This window comes from Oncorhynchus gorbuscha, linkage group LG13 (genome assembly GCF_021184085.1).
Source record: "Oncorhynchus gorbuscha isolate QuinsamMale2020 ecotype Even-year linkage group LG13, OgorEven_v1.0, whole genome shotgun sequence".
NCBI lineage: Eukaryota > Metazoa > Chordata > Actinopteri > Salmoniformes > Salmonidae > Oncorhynchus > Oncorhynchus gorbuscha.
In genome coordinates, this window is record NC_060185.1 from 97,626,218 (window position 1) to 97,652,502 (window position 26,285).

The 26,285-nt window shown below is 43.4% G+C and overlaps 1 protein-coding gene across 2 annotated transcripts in view; it reads right to left on the reverse strand.

Annotated features, from left to right (window-relative positions):
• The window catches only part of cdhr2 (cadherin related family member 2), a 34,352-nt gene extending 13,792 nt beyond the window's left edge, over positions 1 to 20,560 (reverse strand). The window contains exons 1-18 of one of the 2 annotated variants that reach the window (XM_046296242.1): positions 20,406 to 20,560; positions 14,772 to 14,834; positions 13,634 to 13,702; positions 13,131 to 13,282; positions 12,968 to 13,018; positions 12,408 to 12,497; positions 11,330 to 11,419; positions 10,375 to 10,497; positions 10,018 to 10,167; positions 9,175 to 9,250; positions 8,866 to 8,978; positions 8,548 to 8,766; positions 8,125 to 8,280; positions 6,420 to 6,584; positions 6,026 to 6,087; positions 5,366 to 5,609; positions 4,009 to 4,242; positions 273 to 342 (exon numbers count right to left, since the gene is read on the reverse strand). In XM_046296242.1, the coding sequence (XP_046152198.1) occupies positions 273 to 342; positions 4,009 to 4,242; positions 5,366 to 5,609; positions 6,026 to 6,087; positions 6,420 to 6,584; positions 8,125 to 8,280; positions 8,548 to 8,766; positions 8,866 to 8,978; positions 9,175 to 9,250; positions 10,018 to 10,167; positions 10,375 to 10,497; positions 11,330 to 11,419; positions 12,408 to 12,497; positions 12,968 to 13,018; positions 13,131 to 13,282; positions 13,634 to 13,702; positions 14,772 to 14,820 (2,113 nt within the window). In that variant the 5' untranslated portion in view covers positions 14,821 to 14,834; positions 20,406 to 20,560. The remainder of the gene's footprint in view (positions 1 to 272; positions 343 to 4,008; positions 4,243 to 5,365; positions 5,610 to 6,025; positions 6,088 to 6,419; positions 6,585 to 8,124; positions 8,281 to 8,547; positions 8,767 to 8,865; positions 8,979 to 9,174; positions 9,251 to 10,017; positions 10,168 to 10,374; positions 10,498 to 11,329; positions 11,420 to 12,407; positions 12,498 to 12,967; positions 13,019 to 13,130; positions 13,283 to 13,633; positions 13,703 to 14,771; positions 14,835 to 20,405) is intronic. The other variant, XM_046296243.1, reaches the window with a different exon arrangement.
• Between the last annotated feature and the right edge of the window lie 5,725 nt (positions 20,561 to 26,285).

The window sequence follows — 26,285 nt, forward strand, 5'->3', positions numbered from 1 at the left end:
GAGGAGGACTTATGTTTTTCAATTCACGATTATCTAGATGTTTTTGGTTGATTATTAAATGTTTACTATCAACAAAGCAAGTCAATTAAGAACAAATTCCACAATGATGGCATGATAAGTGGGGAGAGGCATGCTTTTTTGGCGGGAGATGTTTGAGGCAATGATCAATGTTTTTCTGAGGAGAAGTAGGGACTCAACCACATCCTCCCTCGAAATTTTAATCAGGGTGGCGGCAAAATGTCTGAAATCAACAACAAGAAACATGTGCTTACCTTTCTTCCCCTCCTCCACTAAGAATTTGTAAGACTTTTTTCGAAACTTCGGTGTGTTGTCGTTGATATCCTAGGTTGGAAATTAGAAGACCAGTGAAGCTTTAGAATTTACAATTTATGTTCACGAAGATACAAGGTAATGAAGCCTTCCTCTTACTTCTGATCACGTCAAGAAGACACACTTACACATTAAACAATCTGTCGGAAGTTCTATCCAGTTGAAAAGAGATACAAAGTCTGGGTCCACATGCATAAAGATTCTCAGATTAAGAATGGTGATCGAGGATCAGTATTTCCTTCTAAATCTAAAGATAAAAGTCTAATAAAATCATATTTTATTGGTCGCACACTGTCACGCCCTGGTCAAAGTATTTTGTGTTTATCTTCATGTATTGGGTCAGGCCAGGGTTTGACATGGGTTTTTTGTATGTGGTGTGTTTTGTCTTGGGGTTTTGGTGTTGGTATTGGGATTGTAGCTTAGTGGGGTGATCTAGCAAAGTCTATGGCTGTCTGGAGTGGTTCTCAATCAGAGTCAGGTGTTTATCGTTGTCTCTGATTGGGAACCATATTTAGGCAGCCATATTCTTTGAGTTTGTCGTGGGTGATTGTCCTTAGTGTCTTTGTTCCTGTCGCTGTGTTAGTTGACACAAGTTATAGGCTGTTTCGGTTTTTGTTATATTTATTATTTTGTAGTGTTTGTATTGATTCATGTTTACGTTTGTTTATTAAACATGGATCGCAATCTACACGCTGCATTTTAGTCCAACTCTCCTTCACACCAAGAGAACCGTTACACACACATATATTTAGCAGATGTTATTGGGGTTGTAGAGAAATGCTTGTGTTCCTAGCTCCAACAGTGCAGTAGTATCTAACTAAATGCTTGTGTTCCTAGCTCCAACAGTGCAGTCGTATCTAACAAGTCAAAACAATACACACAAATCTAAAAGTACACGAGTGGAATTAAGACATTTATAATATTAGGGACAAGCAATATCGGAGTCCTGAGGATAAATACAGTATATATATGTACCAGTCAAAAGTATGGACACACCTACTCATTCAAGGTTTATTTTTATTTTTATTTTTCTACATTGTAGAATAATAGTGAAGACATCAAAACTATGAAATAACACATATGGAATCAAGTTGTATAATTTAAAATATATATATATAAAACTAAATATATTTTAAATTCTCCAAAGTAGCCACCCTTTGCCTTGATGACAGCTTTGCAAACTCTTGGCATTATCTCAACCAGCTTCATGAGGTAGTCACCTGGAATGCATTTCAATTAACAGGTGTGCCATGTTAAAGGTCAATTTGTGGAATTTATTTCCTCCTTAATGGATTTGAGCCAATCAGTTGTGTTGAGACAAGGTAGGGTTGGTATACAGAAGATAACCCTATTTGGTTAAAGTCCAAGTCCATATTATGGCAAGAACAGCTCAAATAAGCAAAGAGAGAAATGACAGTCCATCAGTACTTTAAGACATGAATGTCAGTCAATCAGGAAAATGTCAAGAACTTTTAAAATTTCTTCAAGTGGGGTCGCAAAAACCATTAAGCACTATTGTGAAACTGGCTCATGAGGACCGCCACAGGAAAGGAAAACCCAGAGTTACCTCTGCTGCAGAGGATATGTTCATTAGAGTTACCAGCCTCAGAAACTGCAGCCCAAATAAATGCTTCACAGATTTCAAATAACATACACATCTCAACATCAACTGTTCAGAGACTGAGTGAATCAGGCCTTCATGGTCAAATTACTGTAAAGAAACCACTACTGAAGAACACCAACAAGAAGAAGAGACTTCCTTGGGCAAAGAAACACGAGCAATGGACACTAGACATGTGTAAATCTGTCCCTTGGTCTGATGAGTCCAAATTTTGGAACCACCAAGACTCTTCCTAAAGCTGGCCACCTGGCAAAACTGAGCAATCGGACGAGAAGGGCCTTGGTCAGAAGCAAGAACCTAATGGTCACTCTGAAAGAGTTCCAGAGTTCCTCTGTGGAGATGGAAGAACCTTCCACAAGGGCAACCATCTCTGCAGCACTCCACCAATATGTTTTTATGGTAGAGTGGCCAGATGGAAACCACTCCTCAGTAAAAGGCAAATGACAGCCCGCTTGGAGTTTGCCAAAGGCACCTAAAGGCTTTCAGACCATGAGAAACCAGATTCTCTGGTTTGATGAAACTAAGACTGAACTCTTTGGCTTGAATGCCAAGCATCATGCCTGGAGGAAACCTGGCACTATCCCTACGGTGAAGCATGGTGGTGGTAGCATCATGCTGTGGGGATGTTTTTCAGTGGCAGGGACTGGGAGACTAGTCAGGATAGAGGGAAAGATAAATGTAGCAAAGTAGAGAGATCCTTGATGAAAACCTGCTCCAGAGCATTCAGGACCTCAGACTGGGGCGAAGGTTCACCTTCCAACAGGACAACGACCCTAAGCACACAGCCAAGAGAACGCAGGATTGGCTTCGGGACAAATATCTGAATGTCCATGAGTGGCCCAGCCAGAGCCCGGACTTGAACCCAATCGAACTGTAGAGACCTGGAGAGACTCTGGAGAGATCTGAAAATAGCTGTGCAGCAATGGTCCCCATCCAATCTGACAGAGCTTGAGCGGATCTGCAGAGAAGAATGGGAGAAACTTCCCAAATACAGGTGTGCCAAGCTTGTATCATCATACCCAAGAAGATTCAAGGCTGTAATCACTGCCAAATGTGTTTCAACAAAGTTCTGAGTAAAAGTGTCTGAATACTTATGCAAATGTAATATATATATATATATATATATATTATTTTTTAAATCAATTAGCAAAATAATCTCAAAACCTATCTTTTGTCATTATGATGAGGGGAATTGTTTTTGAGAATATATTTGAGAATGTGGCTGTAACACAACGTGGAAAAAGTCCAGTGTAGTTCCTTGAGGGCCGTTGTGGTATCAGCTTGAGGGGGAATATACACGTCTCTCTTGGGAGGTAATGCGGTCGGCATTTGATTGTGAGTTATTCTAGGTTGGGTGACCAAAAGGACTTGAGTTCCTGTACATTACCACAATCACACAATGAGTAGTTAATCATGAAATATACACCTATGCTTTTCTTCTTCCCGGAGAGTTCCTTATTCCTATTTGCACAATGAACTGAGAACCCAGCTGGCTGTATGGACGGGGACAGTATATCCAGAGAGAGACATGATTTTGCTAAACAGAGTATGTTACAGGCCCTTATGTCTCTCTGGAAGGAGATCCTCGCCCTGAACCTGTCCAGAGACTGAACATTAGCGAGTAATATATTCGGGAAGCGGTGGATGTGTGACTAGAAGTCCACTCCGAACACCTCTTCTCCATTGGCGGCGTCTTGAAACAGCCTCAGGGATAAGTTAAATTGCATTGGTTGAGAACGAACAAAGAATCCAGGAAAGTCGTATTTCTGGTCGTAACGCTGGTGAGTTATCGCCGCTCTGATATCCAGAAGTTATTTCCGGCTGTATGTGATAACGCAAAACATTTTCTGGGATAATAATATAGGATTTTTTTTTTTTTTTATTAAATAAAACATAAATGCAAAGTTGTTTAGGACCTAGTAACAGATGTGCCAAGGGGGACATGATTCTAGATCAACAGTCCTACTCTGAGACGCTTTGTGAATATGGGCCCAGGTACCAATACACCCTGTCTGTGCACTTGTTAAAGGTTTGTGAGGGATGGACAGTGATCTTACCTCCACATTGATGATGACTGGCACCCAGGTGGCCAGTGGTGGACTGCCTTTGTCAGTAGCTGTCACATTTAACTTAACCTGCCCGTTATCCTTGGCCTGCATGGCCTCTCTGTCTAGCGGGCCGTTGTTCTCCAACCAGCCTGTGGTGGGGTCAATGGTGAATTTGCCACTGTAGTTACTGTTAACTATTCCATACACAATCTCGCTGTTGGGCGGCTCATCTCTGTCAGTAGCCTGCAAACGAGGAGAGGGAAAACAATTCACCAACAACCTAGAAGCAGCACAGAGGTCTAGAAAATTATGATGACTTTTTCTCCCAAATTCCTGGAAGATTCCTGAAATTCAGTACAGAATAAGCAGGAAATCTGGAATCCTCTGCCCTGGATTCTTCAAAAAAACCTGGGACTTTTTGGAAAGTCTGCCATAGACTAGCATGAGGCTCAGCTGTAGACCGTTTTAACCCTTTGGTTACTGTGTGTAGAGCAGGGGTCTCAAACTCATTCCATGGAGGGGGCCAGTGGCTGCTGGTTGTTGTTATTTCCTTTCAATCTTTGTCAAATGAAGTCTTAAGACAACCAGGGAGTTCCTAACTTTATCAGTGACCTTCAATTGATCCAAAAAGCACAAGGAAGGAGTGATAACCTGGAAACTCTCAGGCCTCCATGGAATGAGTTTGACACCCGTGTAGTAGAGTAGGGGGTTTTCAAATCTATTCTTGGGTTCCTCAAGCGTTCTATGTTTAAAAAAAAAAAATTATACAGGGGTCAATTAAGAACTATTTCTTATTTACAATGCTTATTCCACACTTTATTAATCTAATAATAAAGTCATTGATTAGGTGAATCAGCTGAGGTAGTTCAGGGTTACAGCAAAATCATAAAACGTCTAGGGGGGTTTTGTCACGCCTTGGTCATTGTATCTTGTGTTTTTGTTATATGTTTGGGTAGGCCAGGGTGTGACATGGGTTTATATGTTGTATTTCGTATTGGGGTTTGTATTAATTGGGAGTGTGTATTAGTAGAGGTGTGTCTAGTTAGGCTTGGCTGCCTGAGGCGATTCCTAATTGGAGTCAGCTGATTCTAGTTGTCTCGGATTGGGAACCGTATTTAGGTAGCTTGAGTGCGCGTTGTATTTCGTGGGTGATTGTACCTGTCTTAGTGTTAGTCACCAGATAGGCTGTATTAGTTTCACTCGTTTGTTGTTTTTGTATTTTCAGTTATTTCATGTACCGCATTATCTTCATTATAAGTCATGAGTAACCTACACGCTGCATTTCGGTCTGACTCACTACAAACAACAGACGAAGTACATTACAAGGAGAGGTTTGAAATACACTTGTATAGAGACAGATAATGACCTGTACTTGAATTCTTAGGTTCGAGCCCTCTTTCACATAGTCGATGTAGGATTCTCTGTTGAACTGTGGTGTCTGGTCATTGATGTCTGTCAGTGTGATTTCTAACACAGCGTTGCCTGTGTTGTTGGCCTGGTCTCTTGCTTGCAGAGTTGGAGAATACAGGGAGGTGACCTCTCGGTCGATCAGTTTGCTGTTTGTCACATAGATCCTCCCTGTCATTGCGTCCACATTGAAGTACTTTAGTCTGAAAAACGGAAATCTCGTTTAGTAATTAGTTCTCATGTATCGGGTCTCGTTTCACAAACTTTGGCACCTCATGTCAGACAACATCAAAGTTGATACACTGTATATTGTTTAGGTTTTATGAAAGCCTCTTATATAAAGCAAACTAAATGAATGAAGTATCATATAGACATAAGAGGATAAGTATCCCCCCCTTTAAGATTTAGATGCACTATTGTAAAGTGACTGTTCCACTGGATGTCATAAGGTGAATGCACCAATTTGTAAGTCGCTCTGGATAAGAGCGTCTGCTAAATGACTTAAATGTAAATGTAAATGTAATAAGAAAACCTGGAATGGATCACAATACAACATACAGTACAATACTGGAAACCCTGGAATGGATCACAGAGTGATAATGGAATATAGTGTACGCACATGCTGTCGGGAAGAAGTCTGTATCTGATGTTATCAACATCCATAGTGTCAGGATCGGTTGCCTGGAGAGAAGTAGAGTTTTTGTGATTGTACTTCCAATACATTTAGCAGCAACAAATTCAAAAAACACTGAGACAAGAACCCAAGTCAAAGTACTTTTGATTCACATTTTATTACGAGTGTGTTGGTAACAATAACATAGACCTGCTGTTAGAATGCTAACAATAACATAGACCTGCTGTTAGAATGCTAACAATAACATAGACCTACTGTTAGAATGCTAACAATAACATAGACCTGCTGTTAGAATGCTAACAATAACATAGACCTGCTGTTAGAATGCTAACAATAACATAGACCTGCTGTTAGAATGCTAACAATAACATAGACCTACTGTTATCGTGTCCACAGTGGTTCCATTAGGACTGTGCTCATCAACCTTGAGGACGTAGACTTCTTTGGGGAACGTGGGGCTGTTGTCATTAATGTCTTTGATCTGAATGGTGACTGTAGCTGTGGAACAGCAGTCTGCTGTATTGGAGTGATCCTTGGCGATAATCTGTACAGAAAAACAACCACGATTTAACCTCAAGTTTTAATCGCAAACTTTCGGACGGAGTAAGAATGTCGTACTCTGTGGTGAACATCAGGATGTAAACCTCAGGTTATTAACAGCTGTGCACTGCTTGATGAAGATAGTGCCATTTGAGAAAAAACAACAAAAAAGCGTTGGTTTTGAAAATGGTGATATGATCCGTCAAAATAATAAATTTGGCGTACAATGTGTTGTTGACCGTGCGATGTCATTATTCACGTTCTGCAGCTTGACCACCGTACCTGGTAGAGACCGTTAGGTGCCTCTTGCGTGTCCGCAGTTCACCTGGCTACAGACGTGTGAAGGGTGCAATGTCATCTCCTTTAGCGTAAGTAATAAACCTGTTTGTAATGGATGCTAAGTGTGCTCCAGTTTCGACCAGGACTACCTGACATGATGACTCCTTGCTGTCCCCGGTTCACCTGGCCGTGCTGCTGCTCCAGTTTCAACCAGGACTACCTGACATGATGACTCCTTGCTGTCCCCGGTCCACCTGGCCGTGCTGCTGCTCCAGTTTCAACTGTTCTGCCTTACTATTATTCGACCATGCTGGTCATTTATGAAAATTTGAACATCTTGGCCATGTTCTGTTATAATATCCACCCGGCACAGCCAGAAGAGGACTGGCCACCCCACATAGCCTGGTTCCTCTCTACCTGGTACAGCCAGAAGAGGACTGGCCACCCCACATAGCCTGGTTCCTCTCTAGGTTTCTTCCTAGGTTTTGGCCTTTCTAGGGAGTTTTTCCTAGCCACCGTGCTTCTACACCTGCATTGCTTGCTGTTTGGGGTTTTAGGCTGGGTTTCTGTACAGCACTTTGAGATATCAGCTGATGTACGAAGGGCTATATAAATAAATTTGATTTGATTTGTTTGCTTGGCGTCTTTAAAAAACAACTCAAAAAACCTGTTTCAGCCTAAGCTAAGGATAATTCTGACATTGGACACTGGTTGAAATGGTTGAAATCTGGTTGTAATCTTCAATCGACTTGTCGCACATCTTCTTTGAAAATATTGTCAAATGTATTTGAATGATTATGATAACAAGGTGGTTCTGGATGATTTTTTTGACAAAATAGTGTTTTGTCTTTGGTTTCAGTCAGTCAAATTATAGTGAAGACATTTCCCACATTTACGTGGACAAAGTACCTTACTTTTGACCTTGATCCTTCTTGGGCCCTGGTGAAAAGTAGTGCACTAAATAGGGAATAGGGCTCTGGTCTAAAGTAGTGCACTATATAGGGAATAGGGCTCTGGTCTGTAGTGAAAAGAATAGGGCTCTGGTCTAAAGTAGTGCACTAAATAGGGAATAGGTCTAAAGTAGTGCACTATATAGGGAATAGTCCTGGTCTAAAGTAGTGCACTATATAGGGGGTGGTCTAAAGTAGTGTACTATTAGGGAATAGTCCTGGTCCCATAGTATCTGGTCTATATAGGGAATAAAAGTAGTGCACTAAATAGGGCTCTGGTCTAAAGGAATAGGAATTGCCATTTGAGACTCATACCTGGATAATCATTGATGTTTTGGTCTCGTAGTCCACAGCCTGGGAGTTCTTGACCGTGATCTGAACCGCGCTTTCTGAGTAGGCAATCTGTGGCGACACACTGAATGCATCCTTGTCTGGTCCAGCAAGACTTAATTCGAATTTTCCATGATCTCCCTACGTCAGAATACAGATGTTGATCAATTTTCTGGCCTGAGTAAACTCAGGTCCCACATGACTTTTTAAATGTTTTAATTAAAAAATATATATTTTGTGATTAGTGTTGCAAAATTCCAGTAAACGTTCAAGTAATCCTGGTTGGAGGATTTTAGATTTAGTTTTTCATTATTCCTTTCCCCCCCTCATAACTCTGGGAATCTTCCAACCAAGAGTTACAGAAAAATATCAACCATTTTGTTTCCAACCCTATTTCTTAGAAAGGACCTGATCCAAATCTTTGGCTCTGATGTTGAGGTCGTCGACTGGAACGCCCATTGAGGAGTGTTCAAAGATGTTGGCCGTGAAGCTACTGGCCTCCGCGCAGGGCTCCACACCACAGTCGTAAAATTTAGGCTTGTTGTCGTTGATGTCACCGATGGTAATCCGCACCTCAGTGGAGGTGTGTGCTTGGGTCCCCAGAATGTTTGGCTGAACCTCCGTTGCCTGGAATTTGAGTTTTTATTAACAACGGGTCAGCCTGAAATTAAAATATTGTCTTTTGGATAAATTACGTAAAGGATTTATTAAGCAATACGACTATACCGTCACTTTAAGGGCCACAACATAATTAATGTCCAACAAAGCCTCTCTGTCAATATCACTTTTGACAGATATGATTCCATCGTTGGCCGTGATGTCAAACAGGTCATCGGTACCTGCAAAAATAACAAAACATACATCACAGTCCAATCTTCATCATTATTCCAAACATTTTTTGAATGAAAAAAAAACAACAACAACTAAAATGTTTATTTTTTTTCAAGAGTTGTCAATGGCAACGGACAGCGTTTACGCTGATGTTCCGCCAACAACCTGTAATGGGCAGACGTTCAGAGAAGTAGCTATACTCACCTTCGATGCTGTAGGTGATGTCATCGTTGATCCCAGAGTCCTGATCGATTGCAGTCACTTTAAACACAGACTGGCCCTGAAATGAAAGCGAGACTGTAGAGTTTAGTTAAAGGCTGACGCCAAACAAAGGCTGACGTCCCCTTTGGCATCCCAAAAGTAGTAAATGGCCCTGATCCAATGTAGAAAATGGCCCTGATCCAATGTAGAAAATGGCCCTGAACCAATGTAGAAAATGGCCCTGATCAAAAGTAGTAATTGGCCCTGATCAAAAGTAGTAAATGGCCCTGATCAAAAGTAGTAAATGGCCCTGATCAAAAGTAGTAAATGGCCCTGGTCAAAAGTAGTAAATGGCCCTGGACAAAAGTAGTAAATGGCCCTGGTCAAAAGTAGTAAATGGCCCTGGTCAAAAGTAGTAAATGGCCCTGGTCAAAAGTAGTAAATGGCCCTGACAAAAGTAGTAAATGGCCCTGGACAAAAGTAGTAAATGGCCCTGATCTAAAGTAGTAAATGGCCCTGATCTAAAGTAGTAAATGGCCCTGGTCAAAAGTAGTAAATGGCCCTGATCAAAAGTAGTAAATGGCCCTGATCAAAAGTCTAACACCAAGTAGGGGAAATGGTACCATTTGGAACTTTATTGGTCCATACCTTTGCTTCAACAATTGTTTTTCTATTTAGGAAGATGTGTGTGTACGACAATACAGCAACTAGCAACAACGATAAACAAATTGCAAAAGGACTTCGCAGTTGGTAGAAAACACGATGTGAACATTGTTTGCTATTCTGAGGTCGGTCGAACTACGAACTAAAAATAAAGCGCCCCATTTTGGGCAACACCTGACTCACCACGGGAGAATGCTCAGTGACAGTAGTCGCGTAAGGAGTACTTAGAAACCGTGGATCCATGTCTGGGACGTCCACCACGGTAATGAAAGCAAAAGCAATGTTGGACTGATGAACAGGGTTAGGTTCATTATACACAGGGCCTCCACCATCCTGTGAAGCACAATCAGAAACACACAACAAACAACAACACATTTAATAAGACAGTTTCTCAGATTAAGTCCACAACTGGATCGGAAAAACATGATCAATTCCAGGAAGAACATGCTTGTTAGTCAGGAACAGAGAGAAAGAAAAAAAACCTTTCCAATAAGTGACTAGTGAAGAACTGTGAATAGAGTGTCGACATGGGCTACTTACAGTGGCGTTGATCTTGAGCCTGTAGAAAGTGCTCAAACTTGTGAAATTCAGTTGTTTAACCAGTTTGACTTCGCCATTATTCTCATTGATAGTAAAATGAGTTAGTCCATCACTCGGACTAGCCTAGAATCCAGGAGAGAGTTGGGTTTAAATACATGGAGTTGATATAATGGCATATATAACGAGGCACATAGTCCGTTCTAATTTAGGTTCTAATGGGGGTGTAATTTGGTTCTAATGGGGGTGTAACTTGGTTCTAATGGGGGTGTAACTTGGTTCTAATGGGGGTGTAACTTGGTTCTAATGGGGATGTAACTTGGTTCTAATGGGGGTGTAACTTGGTTCTAATGGGGATGTAACTTGGTTCTAATGGGGGTGTAACTTGGTTCTAATGGGGGTGTAACTTGGTTCTAATGGGGATGTAACTTGGTTCTAATGGGGGTGTAACTTGGTTCTAATGGGGGTGTAACTTGGTTCTAATGGGGTGTAACTTGGTTCTAATGGGGGTGTAATTTGGTTCTAATGGGGGTGTAACTTGGTTCTAATGGGGGTGTAACTTGGTTCTAATGGGGGTGTAACTTGGTTCTAATGGGGGTGTAACTTGGTTCTAATGGGGGTGTAACTTGGTTCTAATGGGGGTGTAACTTGGTTCTAATGGGGGTGTAACTTGGTTCTAATGGGGGTGTAACTTGGTTCTAATGGGGGTGTAACTTGGTTCTAATGGGGGTGTAACTTGGTTCTAATGGGGGTGTAACTTGGTTCTAATGGGGGTGTAACTTGGTTCTAATGGGGGTGTAACTTGGTTCTAATGGGGGTGTAACTTGGTTCTAATGGGGGTGTAACTTGGTTCTAATGGGGGTGTAACTTGGTTCTAAGTTCACTGTTGATGTTTTGCATCAGGTTCACTTATGAATCAATACAGAAAATCCGCTTTCTGTCCAAAAGCAATACTTACCTCATCAATGTGGTACTTTACAACAGCAGCAAGTCCAGCGTCTACATCTTTGGCATATACTTGAAACAGAACAGAGTCCAAGGCAGTATTCTAATGACAATAAACAGACAGAGGGGGACGAGGAAGTTGGAGGCACAATAGTACTTTAGAAAAGTCAGTTTCAAATGTATAGCAGAAAAAAATTGAATCCCTGACTATACGCTACTAGCAAGGGACCCGGTTAGATGTCGATTCTCCATACTATAAGTCTTATAGGATGATGTGAGAATTAAATCACGGAGGATTACCAGCAAACTGCATACAGAATGTGTATTGTGTGAATTGTTTTATGTATTCTATTTTAGAATAAGGCTGTAACATAACGAAGTGTGAGAAAGTCAAGGGGTCTGAATACTTTCAAAAAGCACAGTATATTTTATATATCTACATTGTACAATAATAGTGAAGACATCAAAACTATGAAATTATACATATTGAGTTACGTAGTAATCAAAAAAGTGTTAAACAAATCCAAATATATTTTATATTTGAGAGTCTTCAAATTGCCACCCTTTGCCTTGATGAAAGCTTTTAACACTCTTATCCAGAAACACTCACAGCTGTAATCACTGACAAAGGTGATTCTAACATGTATTGACTCAGTGGTGTTTATACTTATGTAAATTAAATATTTCTGTATTTCATTTTCAAGAAATTAGCAAAAAAAATTCTAAAATACTTTTTTCACTTTATTTCACTTTTATTGTGGGTGAATGTTTTTTATTGAATCCATTTTCTATTTAGGCTGGAACAACAAAATATGTTCTAAGTCTAAGAATAGTATAAAAATACTGTCTGTAAAAATTATGAAAACAATACAAATACTTTTCTAAAACGTCATTATAAATTACTAAAGTTTCTATAGATTTCACAAATTACCAGATTTTCTGAAAAGTTTTGAAACCATTGTCCGTTTAGATGATTTCACAGGCTCATTAAAGTTTCCCACAATTTCTTAATTATGGCTGGAAAATGAATTGAACGTACCATATAAATGAAATTCTTATTAAAGGAATGTAAAATTAGTAATTTTACTTACTTCTTCGACATTTACGTTGTAAGGTGTATTTTCAAATATGGGTTGGTTATCGTTCGCATCTATTATGATTATCTGAATGTCTTTGTCAACCTAAAAAAAGATGACATGATATATTGTGCATGTTATAAAATATACATTTGTTAAAAACAATAAAATCCATTTAAAAAATATAGTTAAAAAATGTTTTATGTTCTGTGTTTCATTAGGATCCCAAATTAGCTGTTGCAAAAGCAGCAGCTACTCTTCCTGGGGTCCAACACAGAACATGAACCATGACATAATACAGAACATTAATAGACAAGACAAAACTACATAGATTTTTTTTTTTTTAAAGGCCAATACATACACACAAACTATCTAGGTCAAATAGGGGAGAGGCGTTGTGCCGTGAGGTGTTGCTTTATCTGTTTTGTTAAACAAAGTTTGCTGTTCATTTGAGTAACATGAGATGGAACAGAGTTCCATGCAACAATGGTTCTATATAATACCGTGCGTGTTCTTGAATTTGTTCTGGATTTGGGGACTGTGAAAAGAGTTAAGAGGCTTTATTGTGAACTTACTGTGTAATCTGCGTCAGAAACCACAATGTCGATAGAGAATACACCCTTGTCCTAAACAAATACAAGCCAATCAATTAGAGATTCAGGTCAGGAAAAATAAAGGATAAAATACTGAAATACTAAAATGGCTGAAACAATACTGAAATGGGAGACGAGGACTTACATCATCATCTCTCTCCAAGGGGGTCCGGATGGTTACTGTCCCTGTGTTTGCGTCGCAATTAAAGTAGCTTGCTTTTGGCCCAGTAATCCTGTATGTCAGTGGGTCAGGAACAGGGTCGGGATCGTATGTTTCTATTTGAAAGGCAAATTCATCTAGAGAGAGAGAGAGAGAGAGAGAGAGAGAGAGAGAGAGAGAGAGAGAGAGAGAGAGAGAGAGAGAGAGAGAGAGAGAGAGAGAGAGAGAGAGAGAGAGAGAGAGAGAGAGAGAGAGAGAGAGAGAGAGAGAGAGAGAGAGAGAGAGAGAGAGAGAGAGAGAGAGAGAGAGAGAGAGAGAGAGAGAGAGAGAGAGAGAGAGAGAGAGAGAGAGAGAGAGAGAGAGAGAGAGAGAGAGCATTGGGTTGACAAAAGGTGAGTCAAATATCAGTATATCGCAAAGAGCATGCATTGACATACTATTTAGTTTTTTTTTAAACTTCCATATTACTGAGTACAATAAATACATACTTATTGGAGTGTCTTCCTTTATTTGAGCATAACTTGTTGTAATGCTCGGGATTTGGTTTTGGCTTTGAGCTGTAGAGAAATAAAAAGCAGTCATAGTTTAATCATATAATCTGTAAATCCAAGCAAAATGAGTCCCACTTTTACAATAATATTGATAAGATTTGACATTGAGTTTAAACATCCTCACTTTATCTGTGAAATGGCCATTAAACAACCAGTGTCACTGTATGAATAGACAGGACATTATTAGAAGTAGAGAATGAATGTGGTTAAATAGCCAGTGCAACATGAGCCTTGGAATGCATCCCAAACAACACCCTATCCCCCTGATGGCTCCTTGCTGTCCCCAGTCCACCTGGCCATGCTGCTGCTCCAGTTTCAACTGTTCTGCCTAACTATTATTCGACCATGCTGGTCATTTATGAACATTTGAACATCTTGGCCATGTTCTGTTATAATCTCCACCCGGCACAGCCAGAAGAGGACTGGCCACCCCACATATGCTCTCTCTAATTCTCTCTTTCTTTCTCTCTCTCTGAGGACCTGAGCCCAAGGATCGTGCCCCAGGACGACCTGACATGATGACTCCTTGCTGTCCCCAGTCCACCTGACTGTGCTGCTGCTCCAGTTCCAACTGTTCTGCCTTATTATTATTGGACCATGCTGGTCATTTATGAACATTTCAACATCTTGGCCATGTTCTGTTATCTCCACCCGGCACAGCCAGAAGAGGACTGGCCACCCCACATAGCCTGGTTCCTCTCTACCCAGCACAGCCAGAAGAGGACTGGCCACCCCACATAGCCTGGTTCCTCTCTACCCAGCACAGCCAGAAGAGGACTGGCTACCCCACATAGCCTGGTTCGTCTCTAGGTTTCTTCCTAGGTTTTGGCCTTTCTAGGGAGTTTTTCCTAGCCACCGTGCTTCTACACCTGCATTGCTTGCTGTTTGGGATTTTCGGCTGGGTTTCTGTACAGCACTTTGAGATATCAGCTGATGTACGAAGGGCTATATAAATACATTTGATTTGATTTGATTTACTACTTTAGACCAGTGCTCGTATTCCCTGTGGGCTCTACTTAGGGAACAAGGTGCCATTGGGGACAGAGAGAGGTTAGAGACCCAGGTAGGTACTCACCTCCAGTGAAGAGGCTCACAAGACACAGCAGCAGCACACTGCCCTCCATCCTTCACAGGCCTGCTAACTCAGACAAAACACAAAACACCATAGAATGACTCATTAGAACACAAAACACCATAGAATGACTCATTAGAACACAAAACACCATAGAATGACTCATTAGAACACAAAACACCATAGAATGACTTATTAGAACTTAAAATACCATACAAGTACATTTAACAACTCAAAACAACTTCTCAACCAATCAGATAGGTATTGGTGGCTGTTTACAACACTAACGTTTGACATTTTAGTCATTTAGCAGACATACAGGAGAAATTAGGGTTAAGTGCTTTGCTCAAGGGTACATCAACAGATTTTTCACCTCGTCATCTCGGGGGTTCCAACCCAACATTGGGTTACTGGCCCAACGCTCTTAACTGCTAAGCTACCTGCCGCCTCTAAGAACTGAAATCTGATTTCTATATCCAATCTTTTCTTTTTTACATATATGTGACCTATATCGGATGTGTGCATTCACACTGATGTAGACTCTGAAATAGCACACAGATGCATCGCTCATTTTCCTGTCACTGTTACCTTACATTTTTTGGGGGGGGTGGTTGTCATGGTAACAGCAGGTATTGTATCCCCCCCCCCCCACACACACACACATCAGAGCAAAAACATCTGATCTCAGAATCCAGACAGAGGTCACATATGGGGGATGGGGTTTGTGTCAGGATTCAGATCTACATATGAGGTGATTTAATCGGAAGTAAAAAGCTCAGATTCCATGTGTGATTTTGCTGTTTACACATTAGGTAAAATATCAGATAGGTATCAGACATGCCAAAAAAATCTGAATTGGGCAGCCTGTGCGGCCTCCAGCAATATAACTATTTACAATATAGTGTTACAGAACCTTATATAGTTGGTTTTAATGCAGAGCGTTCGATTTGCCTGCTGGGGGGGGCAGAGAGGCCAGAGCTACACATTTCCCATTATTCTACATTTAGCTCTATCATCAGAGTTATACCGCAAGTAGGCCTCGCTGAATGCTTTTCGTGATCAGTGGACATCAATTGATCATGTGTTTTTTCAGATGTGTGCCAGTAGCCTATCCATTTGGCACGTAGCTAGCTAACCAGCTAGGCAAACAACATGCGTCATTTAGCTTCGTCAGAGATGAAGGTTTTATGGAAAGAGCTCGACATGTCCGTCGGGACTACTGTCATCCCCACTATAGATGACAAGCAAATCAAACAATATCTGGACAAAAAACACCATTCTCAAAAGTGCCGCAAATGCAATGACGCATGTAATGCTTTTATTATGAAGGTGCATTTTTATGGTGGAAAGGATGTTCCCCAAACTGGAAACTCGCATGCTGTTTATGTATAACAGTTAGGCTCTGCACCCCCAGTTAGGCTCTGCACCCCCAGTTAGGCTCTGCACCCCCAGTTAGGCTCTGCACCCCCAGTTAGGCTCTGCACCCCCAGTTAGGCTCTGCACCCCCAGTTAGGCTCTGCACCCCCAGTTAGGCTCTGCACCCCCAGTTAGGCTCTGCACCCCCAGTTAGGCTCTGCACCCCAGTTAGGCTCTGCACCCCCAGTTAGGCTCTGCACCCCCAGTTAGGCTCTGCACCCCCAGTTAGGCTCTGCACCCCCAGTTAGGCTCTGCACCCCCAGTTAGGCTCTGCACCCCCAGTTAGGCTCTGCACCCCCAGTTAGGCTCTGCACCCCCAGTTAGGCTCTGCACCCCCAGTTAGGCTCTGCACCCCCAGTTAGGCTCTGCACCCCCAGTTAGGCTCTGCACCCCCAGTTAGGCTCTGCACCCCCAGTTAGGCTCTGCACCCCCAGTTAGGCTCTGCACCCCCAGTTAGGCTCTGCACCCCCAGTTAGGCTCTGCACCCCCAGTTAGGCTCTGCACCCCCAGTTAGGCTCTGCACCCCAGTTAGGCTCTGCACCCCCAGTTAGGCTCTGCACCCCCAGCTCTGCACCCCCAGTTAGGCTCTGCACCCCCAGTTAGGCTCTGCACCCCCAGTTAGGCTCTGCACCCCCAGTTAGGCTCTGCACCCCCAGTTAGGCTCTGCACCCCCAGTTAGGCTCTGCACCCCCAGTTAGGCTCTGCACCCCCAGTTAGGCTCTGCACCCCCAGTTAGGCTCTGCACCCCCAGTTAGGCTCTGCACCCCCAGTTAGGCTCTGCACCCCCAGTTAGGCTCTGCACCCCCAGTTAGGCTCTGCACCCCCAGTTAGGCTCTGCACCCCCAGTTAGGCTCTGCACCCCCAGTTAGGCTCTGCACCCCCAGTTAGGCTCTGCACCCCCAGTTAGGCTCTGCACCCCCAGTTTGCACCCCCAGTTAGGCTCTGCACCCCCAGTTAGGCTCTGCACCCCCAGTTAGGCTCTGCACCCCCAGTTAGGCTCTGCACCCCCAGTTAGGCTCTGCACCCCCAGGCTCTGCACCCCCAGTTAGGCTCTGCACCCCCAGTTAGGCTCTGCACCCCCAGTTAGGCTCTGCACCCCCAGTTAGGCTCTGCACCCCCAGTTAGGCTCTGCACCCCCAGTTAGGCTCTGCACCCCCAGTTAGGCTCTGCACCCCCAGTTAGGCTCTGCACCCCAGTTAGGCTCTGCACCCCCAGTTAGGCTCTGCACCCCCAGTTAGGCTCTGCACCCCAGTTAGGCTCTGCACCCCCAGTTAGGCTCTGCACCCCCAGTTGGCTCTGCACCCCCAGTTAGGCTCTGCACCCCCAGTTAGGCTCTGCACCCCCAGTTAGGCTCTGCACCCCAGTTAGGCTCTGCACCCCCAGTTAGGCTCTGCACCCCCAGTTAGGCTCTGCACCCCCAGTTAGGCTCTGCACCCCCAGTTAGGCTCTGCACCCCCAGTTAGGCTCTGCACCCCTTGAAAAGCGGATTCATGTGCCTCATTTTAACAAGTTATTTGGCTACTTTAGTTGTGATACAAACCTTATCAAAAACATATAGGCCTATGGGCTAGGCTACATGAGGTGTGATACTAACCTTATAGGCCTATGGACTAGTCTACATGAGGTGTGATACTAACCTTATAGGCCTATGGGCTAGACTACATGAGGTGTGATACTAACCTTATAGGACTATGGACTAGTCTACATGAGGTGTGATACTAACCTTATCGAAAACATATAGGCCTATGGACTAGACTACATGAGGTGTGATACTAACCTTAAAAAAGTTGTATTGATAACGACCTATACTCAATATTAAACTAAAAGTTGTATTGATAACGACCTATACTCAATATTATACTAAAAGTTGTATTGATGACGACCTATATTCAATATTAAACTACAAGTTATTTTAAAGTTACATTCTATTAATGAAATAGTATTGAATTATTTTTGGAGGAAACAAGATTAATAATGTAAAAAAAGAGCAATACGGGTCTCACTCCAATTTGTTTGTCTTATTTACTGTAAGGAAGTAGTCCGATATGACCGCTATTCCCTCCAACACATATACAACCGAGAGAAAACCGATAAGACTGGAAATAGATCATATCTGAGACTCTGAATTGCCAGGCATTAAAATAAGGCTGTCACTACAGGAACAAACGGGAGTCAATGTTTAACCAGAGAGATGTGCAATACCCATGTTCTGTATCCTGTCATAAATTCAGATGTGAAAACAACGCTTTGCGTACATGCGCCATTGCTCGTTCTAAATTAATAACGTACATGCGTACAGTATAAATACAACATGTGTACTTTACATGTTAAAAACTGTCCAAATTGTTTGTCTATTTGTATACAGTATTTCTGTATATGCCTGTGTGTTAAACATATCAGCTGATGGGGCGGCAGGTAGACTAGTGGTTAGAGTGGAGGGGCGGCAGGTAGCCTAGTGGTTAGAGTGGAGGGGCGGCAGGTAGCCTAGTGGTTAGAGTGGAGGGGCGGCAGGTAGCCTAGTGGTTAGAGTGGAGGGGCGGCAGGTAGCCTAGTGGTTAGAGTGTAGAGGCGGCAGGTAGCCTAGTGGTTAGAGTGGAGGGGCGGCAGGTAGCCTAGTGGTTAGAGTGGAGGGGCGGCAGGTAGCCTAGTGGTTAGAGCGTTGGGTCAGTAACCAGCAGGTAGCCTAGTGGTTAGAGTGGAGGGGCGGCAGGTAGCCTAGTGGTTAGAGTGTAGAGGCGGCAGGTAGCCTAGTGGTTAGAGTGGAGGGGCGGCAGGTAGCCTAGTGGTTAGAGTGGAGGGGCGGCAGGTAGCCTAGTGGTTAGAGTGGAGGGGCGGCAGGTAGCCTAGTGGTTAGAGTGGAGGGGCGGCAGGTAGCCTAGTGGTTAGAGTGTAGAGGCGGCAGGTAGCCTAGTGGTTAGAGTGGAGGGGCGGCAGGTAGCCTAGTGGTTAGAGTGGAGGGGCGGCAGGTAGCCTAGTGGTTAGAGCGTTGGGTCAGTAACCAGCAGGTAGCCTAGTGGTTAGAGTGGAGGGGCGGCAGGTAGCCTAGTGGTTAGAGTGTAGAGGCGGCAGGTAGCCTAGTGGTTAGAGTGGAGGGGCGGCAGGTAGCCTAGTGGTTAGAGTGTAGAGGCGGCAGGTAGCCTAGTGGTTAGAGTGGAGGGGCGGCAGGTAGCCTAGTGGTTAGAGTGGAGGGGCGGCAGATAGCCTAGTGGTTAGAGCGTTGGGTCAGTAACCAGCAGGTAGCCTAGTGGTTAGAGTGGAGGGGCGGCAGGTAGCCTAGTGGTTAGAGCGTTGGGTCAGTAACCAGCAGGTAGCCTAGTGGTTAGAGCGTTGGGTCAGTAACCAGCAGGTAGCCTAGTGGTCAGAGCGTTGGACTAGTAACCAGCAGGTAGCCTAGTGGTTAGAGCGTTGGACCAGTAACCAGCAGGTAGCCTAGTGGTTAGAGTTGGACCAGTAACCAGCAGGTAGCCTAGTGGTTAGAGCGTTGGGTCAGTAACCAGCAGGTAGCCTAGTGGTTAGAGCGTTGGATCGGTAACCAAAAGGTTGCTAGAACAGATCCCTGAGCTGACAAGGTATAAATCTGTCGTTCTGCCCCTGAACAAGGCAGTTAACCAACCCACTGTTCCATGGTAAGCCGCCATTGTAAAATAAGAATTTGTTCTGAACTGACTTGCCTGGTTAAATTGATTAATTTGTTATTCTCCAAGAGGAGTGTATCAACGATGAGCTCAATTAGAACTACTATGTTTATCTACTGTATCACAGAACAATCCCACAATCCACCACATGACAATGGCGAGAGTATTACTCTCCCACTAAAACTCTAATGACCCTATTCACATTACTCTGAATATTACTCTCCCACTAAAACTCTAATGACCCTATTCACATTACTCTGAGTATTACTCTCCCACTAAAACTCTAATGACCCTATTCACATTACTCTGAGTATTACTCTCCCACTAAAACTCTAATGACCCTATTCACATTACTCTGAATATTACTCTCCCACTAAAACCCCAATGACCTTATTCACATTACTCTGGAAATTACTCTCACACATTACTCTGAATATTACTCTCACACATTACTCTGAATATTACTCTGAACATTACTCTGAACATTACTCTCATTACTCACAAATCACATCAACACATCCAAGTGTAGAAGAAAACAAATATTATTCTAATGAACACAAACAAAGTGTTCAAAGCTCAGACTTACCGGCCCACGTTCCTTAGTTGGGTAAAGACAGACAGAGAGAGAGAGAGCCAGGTAACAGGTGGTTGTTCTAGAGGGATGTGGAGAGAACTGAACTGGAGTCTAGGTGAGACTTTAGCCTGCTGCTGGGACTACTGCTCTCTCTCTCTATCTCTCTCTCTCTTGTGATTATCTCCTCTCCTTTAGGCTGTAAATGTTAATGATTAGCACACATTGAGAAACACAGTGAACAACATGGCCTGGATGGACAGATACAGCAGCCTCCTTACTGTGTGTGTGTGTGTGTGTGTGTGTGTGTGTGTGTGTGTGTGTGTGTGTGTGTGTGTGTGTGTGTGTGTGTGTGTGTGTGTGTGTGTGTGTGTGTGTGTGTGTGTGTGTGTGTGTGTGTGTGTGTGTGTGTGTGTGTGTGTGTGTGTGTGTGTGTGTGTGTACTCCCGTGCTAAAGACAACTAGGTGTAGCCTATAGCATACGGACAGCCAGGAGCATAGGTGAGGAGTCTCGTACAATAATGTAAAATGCTGATAACTACAGTAACCAGGCTACAGTAACCAGAAGACCATACTCTCAGCATCAGAGGAACTACATACAAACCTTGTTTCTCTCAAAAGAGTTTTGAAAATGTTAAATATTATCCTAGTGAAAAAAACAACAACACAGACAAGTTCAGACACTACTGCAGGCATAGAGAAGAATGGCAGTCTTTCTCCCCATCTCTCTTTCTAAACAGGGAAAGCTTCCATCCCCTCTCCTCCCTGCCTTGATCTCTACATCCCTGCTACATGTACTAGACGATAGTGTGACATGTTGTGTCACGGGTCACTCACCCGTGTCCGAGCGATGATACATTGCATACCAGCGTAGCAGGACCTACTGAAACCCTCTGTTGTCCAGTGAGGAGCCCCCTCCCTCCCTCCCTCCGAGCAGAACCTACTGAAACTCTCTGTTGTCCAGCGAGGAGCCCCCTCCCTCCCTCCGAGCAGAACCTATTGAAACCCTCTGTTGTCCAGCGAGGAGCCCCCCCCCTCCCTCCGAGCAGAACCTACTGAAACTCTCTGTTGTCCAGTGAGGAGCATCCTCCCCCCCTCCCTCCGAGCAGAACCTACTGAAACTCTCTGTTGTCCAGTGAGGAGCATCCTCCCTCCCTCCCTCCGAGCAGAACCTACTGAAACCCTCTGTTGTCCAGTGAGGAGCATCCTCCTCCCTCCCTCCCTCCGAGCAGAACCTACTGAAACCCTCTGTTGTCCAGTGAGGAGCATCCTCCCTCCCTCCCTCCAAGCAGGACCTACTGAAACCCTCTGTTATCCAGCGAGGAGCCCCCTCCCTCCCTCCCTCCCTCTGAGCAGAACCTACTGAAACCCTCTGTTGTCCAAAATATGATGACGTTCAATCAATGTGGATAACTGATTTGGAATTATAAAAAAGGAAATTTGATCCTTTTTTTTTTACCAAACTTTGAACCTAAATTCAAAGACATGGTGAATTTCTTTGTTGATTTCACATTGAATTCACATTAGTTGACAAGCTAACTAAATGTAGATCAAAACTAGACGTTAAACTGACGACTGTGCCTAGTGGGTCCTTCCATGGCACGATCACCTCAACCGGCTGAACATCACATGACCGTGATGAGAACAGGACTGGTTCAGGAGAAACATTCCACTGTACCGTAATTCCGGTGTGACACTGTAATTGGCAGTGACCAGTGGCTCTTCATCCCAAATGGCACCCTATTCCCTATTGGGTCCTGGGCAAAAAGTAGCGCACTATATAGGGAATAGGGTACCATTTGGGATGCAGGGAGCCTCTGTGTCTCTGGGCCAGTGAGAGACCCATCCTACTGTAGGGTACTTGATGAGCTCGTTCCAATAAGACCACCCCCCTCCCTCCCTCCCTCCACCCACCGGGCCGCTCTGCTCAATCACCATGAGACGGAGAGGACACACAAAGACTGACGGTCCTCCGCGTTCCACTGGCTTCATTACCCCAGATCTGCCTCCAAACAAAAGCACGTCTGTATCCTAGTGCTCACTGCAACAGTAAACAACAAAGCGACAATGACAAATATGTCTTCCAGTCCCCATAGCTCAGAATAAAGGGAATAGATTACGTGGTGTCTGAAAGATGGACAGATTTAGAGTTGATCTATAAAATCTAGACGACACTCACACCATCAACTGTAGAATTTTGTCTGTATTTTTTTCCCCCACTCATGTTATGTCCTAAATTACACCCTATTCCTTATTTATCTCACTACTTAGGGTGACATTTTGGGACGTTATCGCAGTAGCGTACAGCTGTACTTTGTTTTCCTAAAACACCATCAGATGGTTATCAGGAGTAGAGGTCTTCACGGATCCACCTGTACCCCAATACCCGAGACCCGAGGTCCGGAACCAGGATTCTAAAAATGTCAGCGGTGTGGGTTGGATCTGAGGTGTCGGGTACATGTACACGGTAAATGACTTGTCTGGAAGGACCCTACAGATCCGAATACGACTGCTGCAATAGAGAGAGAGAGAAACGTGACAATTTACGCTGTCGATTTTGCTTTGCAAGCATGGAACGTGTAGCTTGTCGTTGGCCAATCAGAAGTCATCAACGTGGCAATAGGCTACAGTCATACAGCCTCCATGGGGCAAACGTTAGGAGATATACAGTGGGGAGAACAAGTATTTGATACACTGCCGATTTTGCAGGTTTTCCTACTTACAAAGCATGTAGAGGTCTGTAATTTTTATCATAGGTACACTTCAACTGTGAGAGACGGAATCTAAAACAAAAATCCAGAAAATCACATTGTATGATTTTTAAGTAATTAATTTGCATTTTATTGCATGACATAAGTATTTGATACATCAGAAAAACAGAACTTAATATTTGGTACAGAAACCTTTGTTTGCAATTACAGAGATGATTGACCGTCATCTTGAACTTCTTCCATTATCTAATAATTGCGCCAACAGTTGTTGCCTTCTCACCAAGCTGCTTGCCTATTGTCCTGTAGCCCATCCCAGCCTTGTGCAGGTCTACAATTTTATCCCTGATGTCCTTACACAGCTCCCTGGTCTTGGCCATTGTGGAGAGGTTGGAGTCTGTTTGATTGAGTGTGTGGACAGGTGTCTTTTATACAGGTAACGAGTTCAAACAGGTGCAGTTAATACAGGTAATGAGTGGAGAACAGGAGGGCTTCTTAAAGAGGTCTGTGAGAGTCGGAATTATTACTGGTTGGTAGGTGACCAAATACTTATGTCATGCAATAAAATGCTAATTAATTACTTAAAAATCATACAATGTGATTTTCTGGATTTTTACCTATGATAGAAATGACAGACCTCTACATGCTTTGTAAGTAGGGAAACCTGCAAAATCGGCAGTGTATCAAATACTTGTTCTCCCCACTGTATGTGTAAGTGTGTATATGTAAGTGTGTGTGTTTATGTGTGTATGTATAAGTGTGTGTGTGTAAGTGTGTATATGTAAGTGTGTGTGTTTATGTGTGTATGTATAAGTGTGTGTGTTTATGTGTGTATGTATAAGTGTGTGTGTTTATGTGTGTATGTATAAGTGTGTGTGTTTATGTGTGTATGTATAAGTGTGTGTGTTTATGTGTGTGTGTATAAGTGTGTGTGTTTATGTGTGTATGTATAAGTGTGTGTGTTTATGTGTGTGTATAAGTGTGTGTGTTTATGTGTGTGTGTATAAGTGTGTGTGTTTATGTGTGTATGTATAAGTGTGTGTGTTTATGTGTGTATGTATAAGTGGGTGTGTTTATGTGTGTATGTATAAGTGGGTGTGTTTATGTGTGTATGTATAAGTGGGTGTGTCTTCCTGTCCAATAAGTTATTCAGAATGCAAGAAACAAAAGCAAAAAAAAAAAAAGTATTTGATCACCTACAAACCGATAAGAATTCCGACTCTCACAGACCTGTTAGTTTTTTCCCTAAGAAGCCCTCCTGTTCTCCACTCATTACCTGTATTAACTGCACCTGTTTGAACTCGTTACCTGTATAAAAGACACCTGTCCACACACTCAATCAAACAGACTCCAACCTCTCCACAATGGCCAAGACCAGGGAGCTGTGTAAGGACGTCAGGGATAAAATTGTAGACCTGCACAAGGCTGGGATGGGCTACAGGACAATACACACAATAACCCATAATGACAAAGCAAAAACATTTTTTATTTTTTATTTTTGCAAATTTATTCAAAATAAAAACAAGAAATTACTTATTTACGCAAGTAAACAGAAATACCTCATTTATATAAGTATTCAGACCCCTTTCTATGAGACTCGACATTGAGCTCTGGTGCATCCTGTTTCCAATGACCATCCATTTCTACAACTTGATTGGAGTCCACCTGTGGTAAATTCAATCGATTGGACATGATTTGGAAAAGCACACACCTGTCTGTATAAGGACCCACAGTTGACAGTGCATGTCAGAGGAAAAACCAAGCCATGCGGTCGAAGGAATTCGAGGCTCAGTTATGGAGAAGGGTACCAAAACATGTGTGCAGCATTGAAGGTCCCCAAGAACACAGTGGCCTCCATCATTCTTAAATGGAAGAAGTTTGGAACCACCAAGACTCTTCCTAAAGCTGGCCGCCCGGCCAACTTGAGCAATTGGGGGAGAAGGGCCTTGGTCAGGGAGGTGACCAACAACCTGATGGTCACTTTGACAGAGCTCCAGAGTTCCTCTTTGGAGATGGCTGAACCTTCCAGAAAGACAACCATCTCTGCAGCACGCCACCAATAAGGCCTTTGATTTGATTTGATTTGAGTGGCTAGATGGAAGCCACGCCTCAGTAAAAGGCACATGACAGCCCACTTGGAATTTGCCAAAAGGCACCTAAAGACTCTCAGACAATGAGAAACAACATTCTCTGGTCTGATGAAACCAAGATTGAACTCTTTGGCCTGAATGCCAAGCGTCACGTCTGGAGGAAACCTGGCACCATCCCTACGGTGAAGCACGGTGGTGGCAGCATCCCTACGGTGAAGCACGGTGGTGGCAGCATCCCTACGGTGAAGCATGGTGGTGGCAGCATCCCTATGGTGAAGCATGGTGGTGGCAGCATCCCTACAGTGAAACACGGTGGTGGCAGCATCATCCTATCCTAGTCAGGATCGAGGGAAAGATGAACGGAGCAAAGTACAGAGAGATCCTTGATGAAAACCTGCTCCAGCGCTCAGGATCTCAGACTGGGGCGAAGGTTCACCTTCCAACAGGACAACGACCCTAAGTACACAGCCAAGAGAACTCAGGAGTGGCTTCGGGACAAGTCTCTGAATGTCCTTCAGTGGCCCAGCCAGAGCCCGGACTTGAACCCGATCGAACATCTCTGGAGAGACCTGAAAATAGCTGTGCAGCGACACTCCCCATCCAACCTGACAGAGCTTGAGAGGATCTGCAGAGAAGAATGGGAGAAACTCCCCAAATACAGGTGTGTCAAGCTTGTAGCGTCATACCCAAGAAGACTCAAGGCTGTAATTGCTGCTGAAGATGCTTAAACAAAGTACTGAGTAAAGGGTCTGAACACTGATGTTAATGTGATATTTCTGTTTTTTGTTTTTAATACATTTGCAAAAATGTTTTTTTTTTAAACTTTTTTTTGCTTTGTCATTATGAGGCATTGTGTGTAGAATGATGAGGAAAATAAACAATTTAATACTTTTTTAGAATAAGTCTGTAACCTCACAAAAATTTGGACAAAGTCAAGGGTTCTGAATAGTTTCTGAATGCACTGTACTTTTGACCTAGAATTATTCATAATGATTATGCCTGAAGATGGCAGGAAAAAGCTGTTCCAGGTGTTTGAAAAATGCTAAATTCTCCGTCTTCCAGACGAAGGGCCTAGCCCCCCTTCCAGACCAGCCCCA